The sequence below is a fragment of the Stegodyphus dumicola genome, chromosome 8 (assembly GCF_044657685.1).
Source record: "Stegodyphus dumicola isolate Sdum_Otavi_A_Nest chromosome 8, ASM4465768v1".
Classification (NCBI taxonomy): domain Eukaryota; kingdom Metazoa; phylum Arthropoda; class Arachnida; order Araneae; family Eresidae; genus Stegodyphus; species Stegodyphus dumicola.
The window spans coordinates 63,988,321-64,006,822 of record NC_140775.1 but is presented as its reverse complement, the minus strand read 5'-3'; the positions used below and the strand labels follow the sequence as shown (position 1 = coordinate 64,006,822).

Below are 18,502 nucleotides of genomic sequence, written 5' to 3'. Positions count from 1 at the left end.
AAGTCCCGATGAGTTCGGATTAAAGACTTTGTACTGTATATAGTCTGCGGTATATTGCATTTTCGATCCCATGGGTTTTCTCTACCCAATAACGCTAACACCTAAACTTCTCGTACAAAAGACCTAGTTGTTAAAAAATTGGCTGGGATGCAAATATACCTATAGAGTTCTATTTGTGGACTGATTATTTGTCGCTTTTATCCAATATTAGAATTCAAAGGGCTTTAGATATAAATGGAAATAGATATAAATAGTCTTAGATAGGAAATAGATATAAATAGTCTTAGTCTTCATACATTCTGTGACGCAAGTAAACAAGCCTATGGATGTGTGATTCATTTAAGAAAAGAAACAAGTGGAAATATATCGGTACATTTTCTTCTATCTAAAAGTAGAGTGAACCTGAATGGCGTCACATTCCAGGAAATTCAAATCACGCAGATATACCATCACGAGGGTGTTTGATTAAGAGTTTTGTGAAATCTCATTGGTGGCAAGGGCCAGAATGAAGAAATTGTGAAAGAAAAGCGAAAGAACATTATTTCAAGTTTAGCTAATATCACCGCTGAAAAATGGTATCTGAATTACTTTTCAAGTTACTTTAAAATTGTGAGAATGGTTTCTTGGATTCTGAGATTCATTAATAATTGTAGAAATGGAGAAAGAAATTATGACAAATCCCTGAGTTGAAGAACTGGACAATGCTGAGAAGAAATTATTGAGGATCATTCAACCAAAAGCATTCTCTAATGAAGAACAGCTGAAGGGACGTTTTACTTTCACTGATGAAGAAGGATTGTAAGATTGAAAATGAAGATTTTGAGAAGACATGACGATGAAAATTCCCGGTGCCCCATCGTACTTCCATCCAAACATGAATTAGTAGAAAGAATGATACAAGACTACCATATACAACTTTTACATGCTAGTACTCAAGTCCTTTTGACCAATATTCATAAAAAATTTTGGAAAATGAAAGGAAGAAAAACAATACAGAGAGTCTTATCGAAGTGCATTCGATGCAAGAGACACTCAGCGAAAGCTCGATACAGTGCTTTGTCCTCTCCCAGAAGATCGAGTCAGAGATGCTTATGCATTTGAAGTGACAGGTGTTGATGTAGCAGGACCACTTTATTTAAAGGAAAATAGAAAGGCTTGAATCTTGCTTTTTACCTGCGGAGTTTGTTGTGCAGTTCATTTAGAATTAATTGAAAGCTTATCGACTAATGGATTCTTCCTTGGATTTCGAAGATTCATAAGTACAAAGAAGACGATCTAGAGTAGTATACAGCGACAATAGCAAGGAATTTACTCCAATCTGTTGAGTGGAACCAAATTATCAGAAGTTTTTCGAAATGAAAATTCAGTGGAAGTTAAATCCACCAACTGCAGCATGGTGGGGTGGGTGGTGGGAGAGACTGGTTCAGATGATCAAAAGGTTCTTCATATGAGAGCATTACTCTCATATGAAGAAATTTTAACTTTCATGTATGATGCAGAAGCAAATATCAACTCCAGACCATTAACATTACGAGTCGGAAGATTCCGCCGATTTAAGTGCACTTACTCCATCTACATTTATCCAGGATGTTCGAACTGAAGGTGTTCCGGATCTGGACAGTTTAGATAAAATCAACTTATCAAAAAGATGACGATACCACCAAAAGTTACGTGTGGAATTTTGTAAAAGATTTAGAGATGAATATCTTGGCCTGTTAGTACATCGACCAAAGACTGTACCTTCGTGAACCATCAAGAAAGGTGATTTAGTGTTTGTACAGGACAATAGAAGGAAAAGAACCAACTGCCCTATGGGTTGTGTAATCGAAACATACCCAGGAAAAGACAAAATTAGAGTGGCTAAAGTAAAAACATCTAGAGGTGAACTGCTAAGACCAGTTCAGAGAATATTTCAATGGAGATAGACAATAAAGAATCTATCTTTGAGCTTAAAACTACTGAATCATTCATATCCTCAGGAAATATTGGTAAAAAAGATGATTTAGTAATTGACACCAAAGACTGTGAACTTGAAAATTCTGATAAAAACATTTAGTAGATATGGTAGAAAAATTGTGAAACCAAAGAACTTTAATTAGTTTTAATTTGTTTTCAATACCACTATTATTTGTTTTCTACATTGTTTTTCTTTGAATTTAAATTTTGTACACAATTTTTCAGTTTTATTGAATTAATCTATTTACTAGTGTTTTCAGAAAAGAATTATTTGTCTTTTTAAAAATCATGTAACTTTGCAGAATATTAAGTAAGTTTAAAATATTCAAGATATTTATTACGCCTAGATAAAATTGTTAATTTTTGATAAAATTTAAATTACTCATCTTATAACTGTTATTTCAAATTTCATCTTGCACTTGTTTTAATTTTTCCATTCTTTGTCAAAAATCACAAGGTGGAAGAAATGTTACAACTTGAACACGAAATGAACGAAAGTTTTGCTTCTGTCAGTGGCAACGGGCAGTCAAAAAACGAACTTGGAAGGGAGTGGTCACTACTTGGCTTCTCTTAATAGAATTTGATTTGAAGGGGGGTAATCCCCATCTTTTGATTTAAAATTCTGAATCTTGAATCATGTAAATATTGTAAAATAACAGATGCTTGTAAATAAATAGCCATTAAGACTAACTTTGGAATCGTGATTCGAATGTGAATTGAATAAACAAAATTGAAAGTTCTTTCAATAGAAACTTTGACATCATAGAACTCATGGATTACAAACAACAAATGTAGTAAGTTTTTCAGTACTCGTGAATACATTGTAGTTTCAGTTCTTTTCACTAATATACTCATGTATAATAATTACAGGCATAATTTTGAAATATGAAGTTGAAAGTAATATTGTGTATGTATAACATATATATAGAGAGACATAGATGTAGAATCTCACAAAGCACAATTTTTTTTAATTAAAAAGCTTTTTATAAAGCTGATGCTTGATATAAAACTGTGCAGCATTTTGTATGATTAAAAGATATATAAATATTGAGTTGTTGTTAATCTTCTGGATGACCCAGAGCCGCTGTGAATATGTATTTTTACAAAATTTAAAAATACATACACTGCAACAAATTAATAACATCCAAACAGATGACTGGTCTGCCAGCCCTATAGCATATTTCAAAATCTATCCTGCAGAACTGTACTGGCCAACAAAAATAGAAGTCTGTTAATAACTTATACATCTTCTGTCTTTTGAGGGAACAACTTGGCATTAATTAAAGATGGCACTCTGTTAGTGCAAGAACTATAATACGTAGCAGATAAGAGTTAACTCCTGTAATGTCTGAAAGATTGATCAGAACATAAACAAATATAGTTATTTTGCTTTTCACTATGAAAATGTGTTGTTTCTGTGATTTTCGCAGACCTTCTGTGTAAAAATCTTGCAAGGATTTTCTATGCGTCTGGTATAGAATTTATGACAAAAACGTCTATGTTAATTATACTCTACACAAAAAAGGACTTGAACCCTGTATACATTTTATGTTACATTTGTTGAGAACACGAATATAAAAATGTTGAAACATTTTATTTCACAGAATCTTTTTTAAAAGTTAAAGAACACCACTATAGCTAAGCATATGATGCAAGTAACTCTCAAAATGACTGCTTAACAAACTAACATAGCAAGAAAAAATGCTGATAGTCTCATTTTAACATCTGCAATGTCTTTATGTAAATGAATTTTCACTTAAAGATTTGGTAACAAAAATAAAAATAATTATGTACAACATTGCACTTTTTGTATGAATTTTAATAGTAGTATATACATACAATTTTTTCATAAGGATAATGTAGAATCTAGGGTTTTACAATTGATAGTGGTTCAGGTAATTGACATTTTAATTATTAGTAAAATAAAACTTGAAAAAAATTACAAATAATAAATACAAAAGTTGACAATTGTCAAATATGCATGCATATCTAATTATGTATTAAATAGATAGGGATAAGCAGTTTTATGAATTTTAGGTACTATTCCATTGTGACGGCCGTAAAAAAATTGCAGCAAAAATGTATGTGCAAAAGCGTGAAATCTAGCAAACGCGCCCATTTAAACAGCGCGCGAAATCTAGCATATGCGTTGATTTCAGATTGCGTAAGTTTATATAGTTCTATATTTCTTAAGATGCCATTGAAATACTAGTTTAATTTTTAAATCCTTTTTTGATATCCTATGGATTTAACAATTTGGGAATTGCTTATGATGAAAAGTCGGCAATAGAATTTTGGGTAAAGTGCAGAATCACCCACTGCTTGACGCGTTTTTAAGAATTGCACACACTCGGTACCCATGTGCACATCGACCTATTTTCACTTTAAAAAAAAATCCTAGAATTGCACAAAAATGGCACTGCTCCCCCCCTTGACTTCATCTATGTACACATCGACCTACTTTCACTTAAAAAGTAAAAGAAAATTGACAAAAATCCAGTCGTTTTTACCCTTGTAAAAAGCGGCAAACAAATAAGTGAGCGATTCTGCACTTTACCGAGAATATTTTCAAAGAAAAGGCATCATTCATTATAGAAAATTACGTTTGAACAACCAACGAGATGAAATTATGCTTTAACGATAAGTCGGTAGCGAAATAGCGATGCAGGCATCCATTCAGTTATGTTTAGCAATTTTTATATAAATTATAATAATGATTTGAAATAGTCATTTACTCTTATGCTTCCATTCAGTCATGTTTAGCCCTTTTTCATATAAATTATAATAATAAAAAAGTATTATATGAAATTAACCTTTCATCTAAATTAAAACATCAATCTTAAATTGTTATTTACCATTAAGACACAATAACACACCGAATAAATACTATTCAGAAGTCAAACAACAAAAATCAGCGTTATATTTACAAAATGACAAATGAAAAATTTGCGGTTTTGCAGCTGAAGATGGTGGTTCGGTAAAACCATCAAAACTAGTCCTGTGAAAATTTTGTAAATATAACGCTGATTTTTGTTGTTTGACTTCTGAATTAGTTATTTACCTCTATACTTCCTTTCTTGCCGCAATTATTAGGGTTGCCGCAATTATTTTTGGCAGCATGGGTATCAACAATAGTTCGGCGATTTTTTTTACGGCCCTCGAAACCGAATAATACTGAATTTTATAACATACACATCCATATTTTCTGCTCATTAATAATTAACAGTCACTTATCTTAACAAACAATTTTTTATTTTCTAGAATTTGTGAGTTTGGTTTCCAAGAATGATGATGCTAAAAATTACAAATACATAATTTAAAAACTGACAAGAATAGTTCCTTTATACTAATAAAATTAGATAAAAGATAAATATTTTATCCATACAGGATTTTTTAGTTTAAATCAGAAGGAAAACATAAAAAACTTAAGATACAGTTTATAAATTAAGTGACTATTACTTACATAGTTGCTGTTATTTTAAAGGAATTTGGCACTTAAAAGATTTCATCTATTGCCTACATCTCGTAAAATTCCATTTTTATGCACAAATTGAAAAGTACAGTTTTATAATTGGTTACATGTATATGTCTAAGTAATTCAATAAAATATTAAAAATGAAAATGGATTATGGTGTAGTTGATAAGGGATCACTCAAAAACATTATAAGTCTAAATTTTATAGTTCCAGAAAGAAGTCTATAACATTCAACAGAGTTTTCTAAGTCTAATGGAGCATAATGAGATTCAGGAGTAGCATCACTAAATGTAAATTCTTCAATGCGTGGTCGAACTTTAATTTCACTGAAAGGTCCTTTCACGACAGTATAACGCAAAAAAATAGTTCTGAAAAACACAATAATAGTAATCAAAGAAATTAAATTGCAAGATCATTAAACACAGAAGTTCTGATAAAATAATTTAATTTCCAAATTACAATAATAACAAAAAGGTATCCCAATTCAATAATAAAATAAATCCAAATTTGATGTTATTAATCAGTTCATATAAATAACAGCCATGTCTCAATGGTAAAATCGCTGAATACTGGTAGTTTACAGAACAGAATCAGTTATAAGCTGGAGACAGTACAGAACTTACTTTTTACCTAAAAAGCATAAATTTATATAATAGAAAGCAACATTATTTTAGATTAGGGGTCTTCAACCCATGGCCCGCTGAAGGCATTTTAGTGGCCCGACATTTGAATTTTAAGAAAGTCTGATTTAAAAAAAAATTGCCTTGTCAGCTTTTTACCATAAAACTTCTGTTTTTCTTTTTCTTGATATTTAAAACATTTTATTGACATGCCTGATATTATTTGAGATAAAATTTTCTGAAATTGATGAATTTTAGGCAGTTTGCGTTATTTGCAATGACAGCGTAACTGTGATGAAGGAATACAACATTAAGATACATTATGATACTAAGCACAGTGAGAAATATTCTGCATTGGAAGGTCCATTTTCGAAGTGATAAGGTGAGTGAATAAAATCAAAACTAAATTTTTAGCAGTTTATCTTCATCACAGCGAATAAAGAATCTGAAAATAGTGTTTGTGTTAGTTACATTATAGCAGAAAAAACTGCTAAGCATAGAAAACCCTTTGCTTATGCAGAATTTGCAAAAGAATGCCTTCAGAGGGCAGTTGATGTGCTTCATCCATCACAGGCTCAAGTCATATCGAATATTAGATTGTCTGGTATGACAGTAGTGAGGCACATAAAGGATCTCGCAACAGATATATTCAGTAAATTAAAATCCAAATGCACAAAATTTTAGTTTTATTCTGTAGCGATGGATGAATCAACAGATGCAACAGATACTGCACAAGTAGCCATTTTTATTCATGGCGTTGAGAGAGACTTCACAATTGTAGAGGAATCAGCCAGTGTCGTTGCATTTAAAGGTACAACACAAGAAACAGATTTGTATTCGAGTCTGACACAAACCTTGAATAAATGTAATGTTGACTTCAGTAATATATCTGCTATAACCACAGATGGGGCTAAATCTGACTGGAGAGGAAGTAAGAGTAACAACATTACTCAAACCTGATGTAAAGGCAAGTGGAAATAATACTATGATGACTTTCCACTGCATCATCCACTAAGAAAATTTGTGCAAGAAGTTCTCATATTTTGAACATGTGATGAATGTTGTTGTAAAAGTGGTTAATTTCATTTTGTCTAAAGAACTTAATCACAGGCAATTTCAACAGTTCATGAGTGATTTGGAAGCTGAATACGATAATGTTGTGTATTACGCAAAAGTACGCTAGTTTAGCCAAGGAAAGATGATTCAGCGCCTGTTTTCTTTGAAGAGCGAAGTTCAACAATTCATTGAATCTAAAGGAAAATCTCTTCACAAGTTCAGTGATGAGAAATGGTTGAGAGACTTTGCATTTCTTGCTGATATTACAGGTCATCTCAATGATTTGAACTACCACTTACTGGGAAAAGGTCTACTTGTTCATAATCCTTATTAATTTGTGAAAGCTTTTGAGACAAAATTAATCCTGTGGGAAAGTCAGTTACTAAATAAGAATTCCACTCACTTTCCAAAAGTGATGGAGTGTGTGAAGAACTCTACAACATGGAATTCCAATAATTATGTACAATGCATTTCAAATCTGAAAGAGAAATTCAAAAGCAGATTTTCCAATTTTCGCGAAAATGAAATTTTTATCAGAATGTTCTCCTTGCCATTTTCAGTAGACGTTGGAAGTATTCCACCTGAATTTCAATCAAAATTTATAGATTTATAGTGGGACTGCAGTAAAATGCAAGTCATTTGAAAATCCTACATTAATTTATTTTCATTCGAAGTAAGCAACCGAAGACAAGTATCCAGGAATTCATAAATTGCACTCTTTATATCTTCTATCTTTGGCAGTACCTACATATGAACAGCTTTTTAATAAAATGAAAATCCTAAAATCAAAAACAAGAACATGGCTGACAGACAGACATTTGGAGGAAGCTTTACGAATTACAGCAACACAGACTGAAGCTTTAATGAAGCAAAAACAATGTCGAATTTCACATTAAAACTAAAGTAACTACCATCCCCTGCCAGTATTAAGTTTTTTTTTTTTTTTTTAATTGAAAATGCATTTTGTAACATCTTTCTGTACAGTCATCTTTATGCTTTTTTTTCATAGTTAAAAAAAGTAGCAAAAAATTTTAATTCAATTTCCATTTGACTTTTCGGAAATAATTTATAAATATATATACAAATCTGCAACACTATCTCTTCACCTAGAATCAATTGTAGTCTTGCAAAACTTCCTTTTTTTTATATAATTTTTCTGACTATGCTATTTTTTGACAGACATGTGATCCGCGGATCTTTGTGAATTTATTGATGTGGCCCTTGGGCGTGAAAGGTTGAAGACACTTACTTTAGATATTTCTATCCATCGATTTAATAACTGTAACACAAAATTAATATCATAAACATCCATGTAGAAAAGCAATGAATTACTCCAAAAATACCATTTTGGCAAACGTTTCTCATATTTTGCAATTGTGCTTTGATATTTTTTCTTAATAAAACAAAGTCTCAATTCTTAATTTGATTTCACCACTGAAGCCAACCTGGCAAATCATTATTTATTATTATTATTATTATTATTATTATTATTTTTGCTTTCATCAAATTCATCAAAATATGACTACCAAGACACTGCAGCTTGAGAAATGACTTGTTCAGCAATATCTTTAAAATTTTTCATTAAATAAAAATTAATATTAGTAATTGAATACCAAATAGCATGGTAACCTTTTATGTTGACATATATTTGCTGATGAATACAGGGAAAATTAATCATAAATTTCTTTCCATACCAAAAAATAGATTTCATAAATGATACTCATAAACTAAAAGATAACATTTAGTGCTATTTGAATTGAAAGTAATTGATTTCTTGTTCAGTTAATCCTATGACCGGTGCCAAAACTGCTGCGGCTGCACTGAGGGCTGAATTTGAATAATTTTTAGAATATAAGGAAGCAACAAGACTAATAAATGGCAAAATCATTCAAAATTCAGGGAAAGCGCTGACTGTGATGCAAAACTTAGGAGCAGCAAAATGTTTTGAATTTTGGGAGTCTTTTGGCAGTAGAATATCAGACCTGCTCAGACTGCACCATGCTGCAAAATGTCTAGCGATGGCCTTGGATAAGCCACAAGTGTATGTGGAAATTACTTTTTCGGATAAGACAAGTATGTCTGGGAATGAATAATATGTATAATGAATAACTTAAGTTCAACCGATGGCCTGCATGCAGCCCAAGAAGGAAAAAAAAAAAAAATTAAGTCCCAACAGATGAACCTAAATAAAATGTATTTTGAATGGAGTGGCAGTTCCAAATAGTCTTCTGACCTAAACATGCAAAGTGATTACCTCCATTTTGATACATTGATTGTGTTTGTATGTATGGCCAAGGTGAGGATATCAAGATTAGCATTTCTAGTCTTAAACCTACTATGGATACCAGCACTTAAAGAATTTTAAGTTAAAAGTAAATTGGAGTCAAAGCAAAGCAATTCCTCAACAATATTAATAATTGCGTTCTTGTACAAGAGGTTTAACACAGTATCTAAATTCATAATAAAAATGATCACAGTAGTACAAACTCAAAAACTAAAAATGCAAAAGAGAAAATATATACAAGATAAAAAAAACATAAAAAATAATCTCTTTTTATTGAAACTCCAATTCAAACTCATCAGGGGAAAATGAATTAAAGCTTTATAAAAGTTGATTAATATGCTTCAAAAACGTGTTTCACTCTCCTGGTTTATTTGAGATCAAAAACCGAAAAAAGAAACAAATTTCCTTTACTTTGAAACACATACAAGACCAAAAAACGTGAATTGCAAATGTACCAAGATTTTCCCTACGCACCTTCAAAATGCTTGGGAAAAAAGAATTAAACATAACATTGTTTCAAATTGATTACACACACAAAATAAATAAATAAAATAAAACTTTACAATATGTAAAAACGACCATTCGAAAAAAAACCAAACTGGTCTAAAAACATTACATGCAAATTCAAAATCAAATATAAATACAGATTGCAATACAAATATACTTTAAACCAAATAGTCATTTAAACAATACTCTAAAAATGGGCGATGAGAAACTTTTAAATCCAAGAAAACAATAAACTTTTCGTACAGATTTCTTTAAATAATAAAATCAAATCTGAGCCTTAATTAGCTGAAAACCATTTAGAAATAAAAACTGGAAAAAAAAAAAACTGACTGAAATCTTAGGACGACCTTCTAAACGAAAATTCACTTAATTCTTCAGATGACCAAACTGTATTTCTTGTTATAAGTATTTAAACATGTGTTCAAAAAATCCTATCCTGTTAAACTTTGTGTGTGGGAGTGTCAAACGCGGATGCGGTCGTAAAAATTATTACCATGGGGAAGGGTGATTATTGTTTTCAAAATGGTGGCATTAAGAAACACTAAAAGGTGATGTTTTCTGTAAAATCTTAAGACATGAAATTAGTACTGGCTCAAAGCTGAGGAAAAAGAAAAAATATATGTTTTAAAAATGTAATTGCAACTATTACCTCCTATTATTATCCCTATATTGGATGACTACGACAAGAAATTTAATGTGAATATGTAGAAAGATTAATTTAGAAATCAAACAACAAAAATCAGTGTTATATTTTCAAATTTTCACAGGACTAGTTTCGATGGTTTTTACCGAACCAGCATCCTCAGCTACAAAAGCGCAAATGAATGAGATAAGATATAGTGATTAGATAAGATAAGAAAAAAGCCTGGACAGGAGTAAAGCTACTGGCACCATCTGTTAATGAAACCAAAACTAAAACATAATTTCTTTAAAGGCCGAAGGCAAAGATGGATTGGAATTAGGGTCGTTGACTAGAACAGAAAGAATTTTTTGAATGTGAAATGCCTCTAGAAAATCTAGTTCTCCAATGGAAGATGTTTTTTTGAATAATTTTGGCTGCAGAAAAATTAAGAGTGATTTTCGGACCAACAATGCTGAGCAACAGAAGACTTCTGTGTTTCCTTTTTTCTAACATATGCCTCATGATCCTTAATGTGAAATTTTAAGGGTCTCTTAGTTTGACCAATGTAAATTAAACCACACTGGCAAGGAATCCTTTAAATACCCCAGGAATTCATACCCAGAATGGGGTCCTTGAGTATGGAACTTGAAATTTTATCAATGGGAGAATAAATGACCCTAATGTTAAAATTCTGTAAAATACGTGCAACTTTATAGCTAATTGATGGAAAGAAGGGAATGACAACAGAATTTTTATAATCTCCTAAAACAAGGGTGTGCCTTTTAGTGTCGTGTTAAGATGAGAATTATTTTAACTGCTTGATTAATAATGTTGGGTGAAAAGCCCCTGTCAATAGCTACTGCTTTAAAATAATTTAGTTCTTCATCAAGAGATAGTTTGGAGGAGCACACTTGAAGGGCACACAAAACATAGGAATAAAATGAAGCTAACTTTTGTTTAGGCACATGACATGATTTGAAGTGTGGTGAACTGATGAAGGTTTACGGTAAACCATAGTACTGAAGTTGGATGTGTTACGTGTGATCAGAATGTCGAGAAACAGAAGAGAATTGCAAGTCTCAAGTTCAAAAGTGAACTGAGTAGCAGGATAAATGGAATTCATTCTTGAAAGAACTTTATTTAACGATTTGCCTTCCACCACACTGATTTTTGCTGTTTGACTTCTAAATTAATACTTGTTCGGTATGTTATTGTATCTTAATGTACAAAGATCTTGTTCCGTTTCCCTTTCAAATATTATGCATACTTTCTTTCTACTATTTTATAAATTTATAACTAGTAAATCTTCTTGCTTTTACTGAAAAAAAGAAGCTTTTTAGTTTTAAAGACGTTTTATACCCCAACTACATGAAGACTTTTACCTTTTATGAAATATACTTTTCTTTTTCCTTAACTATGAGCCAGTACTAATTTCACGTTTTATGATTTTACAGAAAACATTATCTTTTAGAGTTTCTTAACACCATCATTTTGAAAGTGACGATGAACCTTTCCTGTGGTAATAATTTTTATAACCGCACCCACGTTTAACACTTCCGCACACAAAGTTTAACAGAATAGGATGTTTTGAACACATGTTTAAATACCTAGTTATTGGACACTTTGAACGCTATCACATACTTTTTCCAAGAACTAACATATTCTGCTTCTCCAGAGCTACTATGAATTCTACAAGAAACACAGCTTGGTCATCTGAATAATTTGGTAAATTTTCGTTTTGAAAATCATCCTAAGATTTAAGCAAGTTTGTGTGTTTTTTTTTCCTTCAATTTTTATTTCTCAATGGTTTTCAGATTTTAGCTGATTAATGCTCATATTTAATTTTATTACTTAAAGAAATCTCTATGAAAAGTTTTTCATTTTCTTGGATTTAAAAGTTTAGTTAAGCATAATCGCCCATTTTTAGAGTATCGATTCTATAGTCTCATTTTGATAACTTTTAACATTTTAAGCGATAGTGTTTATGATGACTATTTGGTTTAAAGTATATTTGTATTGCAATGTATATTTATGTTTGACTTTTAATTTTGGATTTGCATATAATGTTTTTAGACCGATTTGTTTTTTTTTCGAATGGTCATTTTACATATTGTAAAGTTTTATGGTTTTTTTTTTTTTTTTTTTTTTTTTTTTGTTGCATGTGATCAATTTGAAACAATGTTATGTTTTATTTATTTATTTATTTATTTATTTTAAAATTTTATATGAGTTTTTTAAAGTACAGTAAAAAGTTTTTCAGTTTTTTATCTCAAATGAACCAGGAAAACAAAATACATTTTCGAAGCATATTAATCAATGTTTATGAAGCTTTAATTCATTTTCCCTTGATGAGTTTTGAATTGGAGTTTCAGTAAAAGATATTATTTTTATTATCTTGTATATATTTTCTCTCCTGCATTTTTAGTTTTTGAGTTTGTACCATTGTGATCATTTTTATTTTGAATTGTTTAGATATTGTGTTAAAACTCTTAAAAAAGGACATAATTATTAATATTGTTGAGGAAACATTAGATGCTTTAAGTTTATGTTACTTCAATCATGCAGCTGTAGCCCAGGACAGGGATAAAAAATTTGTTTTTTAATCTTTGCCTCTTATTAAGTTTCTTTATGTATATATGTATGTACAGTCAAAAGTTGTTAATCCGGACTCGTCGGGACTTTGGCGATTCAGGATTATCGATTTTTCCGGATTATAGATCATCAGTTTAAATCTTGTAAGATGGCATGCAGAAATTCTAAAATTAAAAATATGAAACCGTAATTTATGAAATAAAGAACAATTATGATCTAAAGGGTATCAAAATTTGCAAAAAGAAAAAGCTTAATATTTATTTGTTTATTTTATTAAACATTTCTTTCAGTGTAAGTTGTTTAAGTTTTGCTTCGTTTCATGTGATAATACTTTCTCTTTAATTCTATTAAACAGACATAATTTCTTGTTCAGTTACAAAGTTCCGCTGTTCAAGTCCTATAATTGCTGTGTCGAGAACACCGACTAATTTGTCAATAGAAATTTTTTCGTTTTCAATAACCTCTGTCACTTTCTTCGCTATCGGAAGCGAATTATAATGACGAGGAACTTGTTTTAAATCATATCAAAGACGGAGCATATCGAGATGAAATACTACATTTGGTAAGAAATTATAAGCCAAATAAAATAAAAACATCTGCGCTGAAGATAAGGATAGTGCTGACAGATCAACTTCCAATTCATTACGCGCCCGCCGCAGCGTTCCCCCCGCCGAGCAGCATGAAATTGATAAACAGATTTCGGATTTCAAAACATACTTTCGCTTTAGATCCTTTACATATTAACAAATATATATCGGAAATTCTATTTGATATAATCAAAAGTTTAAGCTTACTTTTATAAAATTGCTCTTACAGTGTGCAAAAAATAATAAGCCTGATCCAATTCGAAAATTAAGGAACAACACAATCATCAACATTAACTGAAATAGATAATTAGATAATTTTAGCTTATACGTCTATTATACATAAAACGCGCACGCGTAAACGTATTCTGCACTTGCGCACACTCATACGCGCAGTCGTAAAAAGATTTACGCGCACGCGTAAACGCCTATGCGCATGTGTCAACGCGGCGCATGCGCAGAAAGTTTTTAGTTTTGAGGTCCGGATTATAGATCATTCCGAATTATGGGTGTCCGAATTGACGACTTTTGACTGTATATAATGGAGATTTAATTTTTCAGGATAACATTCAATTCTATAGTCTCATTTTGATAACTTTTAACATTTTAAGCGACAGTGTTTACACAAGAAAAATATTTTAAATTTCTTACCTGTCAATGGGCTCTTTTAATAAAAGTTGATAGCTAAGTGTCCTTTCACTAGACAATGTAGGATCTGCTTCATTATTATTGACATGGGCTCTAACTTCCCATTCCATTCCAAATGCACAAAATCTGAAAGTTTCATACCTGATATAATATTCATCTGTATGATATGGCCCCAAAAGCTGCAGATCTACCAAAAAGAAAAAAAGAGGTGGGGAATAATGTTTGAAATTTTCACTGCACATAAAAAATTTAATTAAAAAATTATAACAAAAATAAAAATGCAATTACAAAGGAAAAAAATTACCATTATAAGCAATTTCATCAGATGCTAAAATATTACATAGGCGATGTAACTCATCAGCTTTCTCTTGATGAGGGAAAGTAGTAAGTGTTTTCTTTATTTCACTACCTTTTTTCTTGGGCTGTGCACAACGTTTCTCATGGTCTGCTTTTTTTTTAAATGGGCCAACCCAAGGACACCCTATTCTGGAGTAGCAACATTGAGACTTTCTAAAAAGAAGAGATTAATTAATATATTATAAATATATGCTAATTTTGTTTTTAAAGATTATATCTATAACACTGTCTATCAGTCTCCAACACTGGAACACTAACACTATATCAATCTCTAACACTGTTGTTAACTGGAGTAACTTATAACTAATTACAGAATTCTGTTAAGCATTATATTTGAGAAATAACACCTAGAATTTTCAAACCATAATGATATTTTTTAAGAATCATACACTATACATTAATATTAATCAAATAGCTTTCCTTTTCATACTAAATTCTTTTTTGAACAATGTAAAAGGAATTTCATATATTTTAGTGATTACAGTAAACATATTTCTAACTGTGTTTCTGTTTTATTTTACTATATGCACTACTACTGTGGAGATAACCAATGCATTGTCCAAAAATAAACTTCAGAGATTGATATTTATTTGAAAATGTTGCTTTGTATGTCAGTTTTGAAATAAGCTCAAAATTTTTTAAATGATGAATTTCATTAATGCATTTAACTATCCACTTTTATAAAGTCATTATGTTTATGGTCACTCTTAGCATATTATCTTATCTAAAATAGTATACTTCTATTTTTTAAGTAGCTAACTTAACACATATACACACACGAAAAAAAAAAAAAAAAAAAAAAAAAAAAAAACTCTTTTTGCCAACTTTATAGTTTCTTAACTGGGAATGATAGATGAGCTTAAACCAAATTTTGTCATGTTTGTTCGTTAAACTGCTTCAATAATTGTCACCTAGTGCAATTTAAATACCTTCAAGGACATGGTATTGCATACAAGTATCTGATTGTTAGAGAATGATAGGTAAACGGCATGATTTGTTGCAATTTATAATTAACAGAATAAAAAAGGAGTAGATATAATCTTGGACAATTAAATTATATCAAAGCTTATATCACACAGCCATTTCTTTCGGAAGAACAACTGTTTGGAACAATTTTTCTGTTTTGCCATAACAGCCAATCACCACAGATCGCTTTTGGGTTAACACAGGGTAAATTTGTTCTCCATTACAAACAAGCTGATAGCTGATTGGTTGAAAACGAACAACTTGCAATTTTTTTTGAAAGGAAAAAAAAAAAATCGCATGTCTTTCTTTCAATACTAAACCAAGCATAAAAATTGTCTGAAACAGTTGTTTGTGTGAAACAAATGCGTGTATGATCTGGGTCTAACAGTTCAAGGGAAGTTATCACCTGCCTCATATTCTGTACATTTAAAAACATTTAGCATTTAAATGTATCTATTATGAAATATTTAAAAAGTTTATATATATTATACATAAATAAATATAAACATAAATAAATGTTGCTTACATTTGATGTTCAACATCGAAGCTTTCTTATTTATTATAGTTCACATTCAATTTCATAGGAAAATATGTTTGGAATATTTGCTTATTACCGTTGTTGCCTTCTCTGTAAGCAACTGTCTGAAACATGAGAATTCAATTCAACTTTTTCACATCTCTGTTGGAGATTTCAATTGGAGATTGATTTTCAGAATAACAAAATTTAGAGGGTTTTTTTTTTTTTTTTTTTTTTTTTTGCTGATTCATCAAGTAAAAATATATTTGCAAGAATACTATTTCTACATATTATAATATTAAACATAAAAATGAATACAGTTTGAAAACAACAGTAAAAATAAAATCTGAAAGCTTTCAGATTTTACATTACGCCCAAAGGGGCATTTTTTAAACATTTTTGTGTGTTACCTTTATTTACTAAATATCATGTTCTTCGCACTTAAACCAGAAAATTCAGTTCAACAGCAATATCATAAAATAATTTTAAAATGAGCATATCTTTAGAATTTCCGATACATAGTCTCATGTGCTGGAGATAAAAATAGTTTTTTTTTTCCATACAGTGTTGCCAATGCTCGCTTTGAAATTGTTGAGTTTGTTAATCAAAACTTGTTAAAGTTTTACAGAATATAAAATAGATAATAAAACAAATTCCAAATTTGGGCTTCCTGATGCCCATATCCGGGTGCAGACGCATGTTATTTAAACTTTGATGGCTCTAGGAAAAGTTGTTTTATCACAATGCACGAAACATATACAGTCAAAATTCATTAATCTGGACACCCATAATCCGGAATGATCTATAATCCGGACCTCAAAGCTACAAACTTTCTGTGCTTGAGTCAAGGCATAATGCCTTGACTCATGCGTGTTTAATGTATAACGGATGGTATAAGCTAAGCTAAAATTATCTAATTATCTATTTCAGTTAATGCTGCAGATCGCATTGTTCCTTAATCTTCGAATTGGATCCGGCTTATTATTTTTTGCAGACTGTTAGAGCATTTTTATAAAAGTAAGCTTGAACTTTTGATTATGTCAAACAGAATTTCCGATGCTGAAGCTGCCAAAGGATCTACAAAGCGAAAGTATGTTTCGATGTAAATCAAACAAAAAAATGGAATTGCTGCAAAAAAAATGGATAAAGGCATATCCTTTGTTTCTCTAACCATTCCGAAATCTGTTTATCAATCAGATTAAAATGATTAAACAGTGTTAACATTAAAAAAAATATTTAAAGAATAACAAACCTTTCAAGACAGATCTCCTTTTCATGAATATCAAGTAAGCATCGAGGAAATGTAGTAGAACACGCTTGACAAGTTACAGGTAATTCAGATACAGCTTTCTCAACAACTAAGTTACGGACACAGAGGTCTTTACTTATTAAGGTTCTGCAGCTTGGACAAACTGCAGTGCCCATCCTTAACTGAGCATCAGCAAGCAAATGATTAAAGCAATCTGAACATACCAGATGCCCATTTCGACACTGAAAATTAACAGCATACATTACATATAATAGCACAGAATAAGAATACATTTTTAAAAATTAGAAAATATGTGATAAATTGACACATGCATGCAAATTTACATAATTCTTAAAAAACTTCATAATATATAAAATATTTTTATATAACTATTAAATTATATAAAAAATAAATTTTTAATGCGATAATAAATGAAATAAATTTTGTTTTGATTTGAATCTGAATAAAGTCACATAGATTCTGGAAAACGTGTATGTATAATTTAACTATTTAAGCACTTTTATTAAATTATTATTTTACTAACTCAATTATTCACTAACTACTACTATTACTCACTAAATGATTATTTCAGTAATTTCAAAACTGTATTAACAACGGATAAAAAATTACTCCCTTAAAAACAATTTTTAATGTAATTAGTAATATAATAATAAATTACGCTCTTAGCTTTGAACAGCTACCTGATAAACTGCGGACTTTGGCAAATCTAAGCACACAGCACAACACAAAATTCCATTCAAGCGTTCTTCAAGAGCATCAGTCTCATCAGATTGTTTTAATTTCTTTGGTCTCAATTTGTGAGAGCCTGATGCCTTAGAATTGCTTGCATTTTCATCGCATTCACTTTGGGATTGAGTACTTGAGCCTTCTGGCTGTGCAGTTAAATCTTCCGACATGGCTACATTAAAAATAATGAACAAAGGAAATACTACAAAGGACTTTTTTTCCTTTTTTGTTTGTCGTTATTTACCGATGTCATTATTCACTTCTGGTTTTTAATAACACAACTGTTTTGAACATTGTAATGGTCTTTCAGCCATTTAGAAAT

The 18,502-nt window shown here is 30.6% G+C and overlaps 1 protein-coding gene across 1 annotated transcript; it reads right to left on the bottom strand.

Annotated features, from left to right (window-relative positions):
• Window positions 1-3,535: 3,535 nt before the first annotated feature.
• Window positions 3,536-18,462, bottom strand: LOC118191462 (zinc finger TRAF-type-containing protein 1-B-like). The gene is made up of 5 exons (XM_035362263.2): window positions 18,135-18,462; window positions 17,437-17,675; window positions 14,649-14,854; window positions 14,348-14,531; window positions 3,536-5,799 (listed from the first exon to the last, which is right to left on the bottom strand). Exons 1-5 carry the CDS (start codon window positions 18,348-18,350, stop codon window positions 5,583-5,585), a joined length of 1,062 nt encoding a protein of 353 aa, XP_035218154.1. The 5' UTR covers window positions 18,351-18,462; the 3' UTR covers window positions 3,536-5,582.
• Between the last annotated feature and the right edge of the window lie 40 nt (window positions 18,463-18,502).

Excerpts from the sequence above, each read along its gene's own strand:
- LOC118191462 (XM_035362263.2), bottom strand. The coding sequence starts at position 18,350 with ATGTCGGAAGATTTAACTGCACAGCCAGAAGGCTCAAGTACTCAATCC. Across the intron at positions 17,676-18,134 it reads CAAAGTCCGCAGTTTATCAG|TGTCGAAATGGGCATCTGGT; the intron begins GTAGCTGTTCAA and ends GTTAATTTTCAG. Across the intron at positions 14,532-14,648 it reads TGATGAAATTGCTTATAATG|ATCTGCAGCTTTTGGGGCCA; the intron begins GTAATTTTTTTC and ends TCTTTTTGGTAG.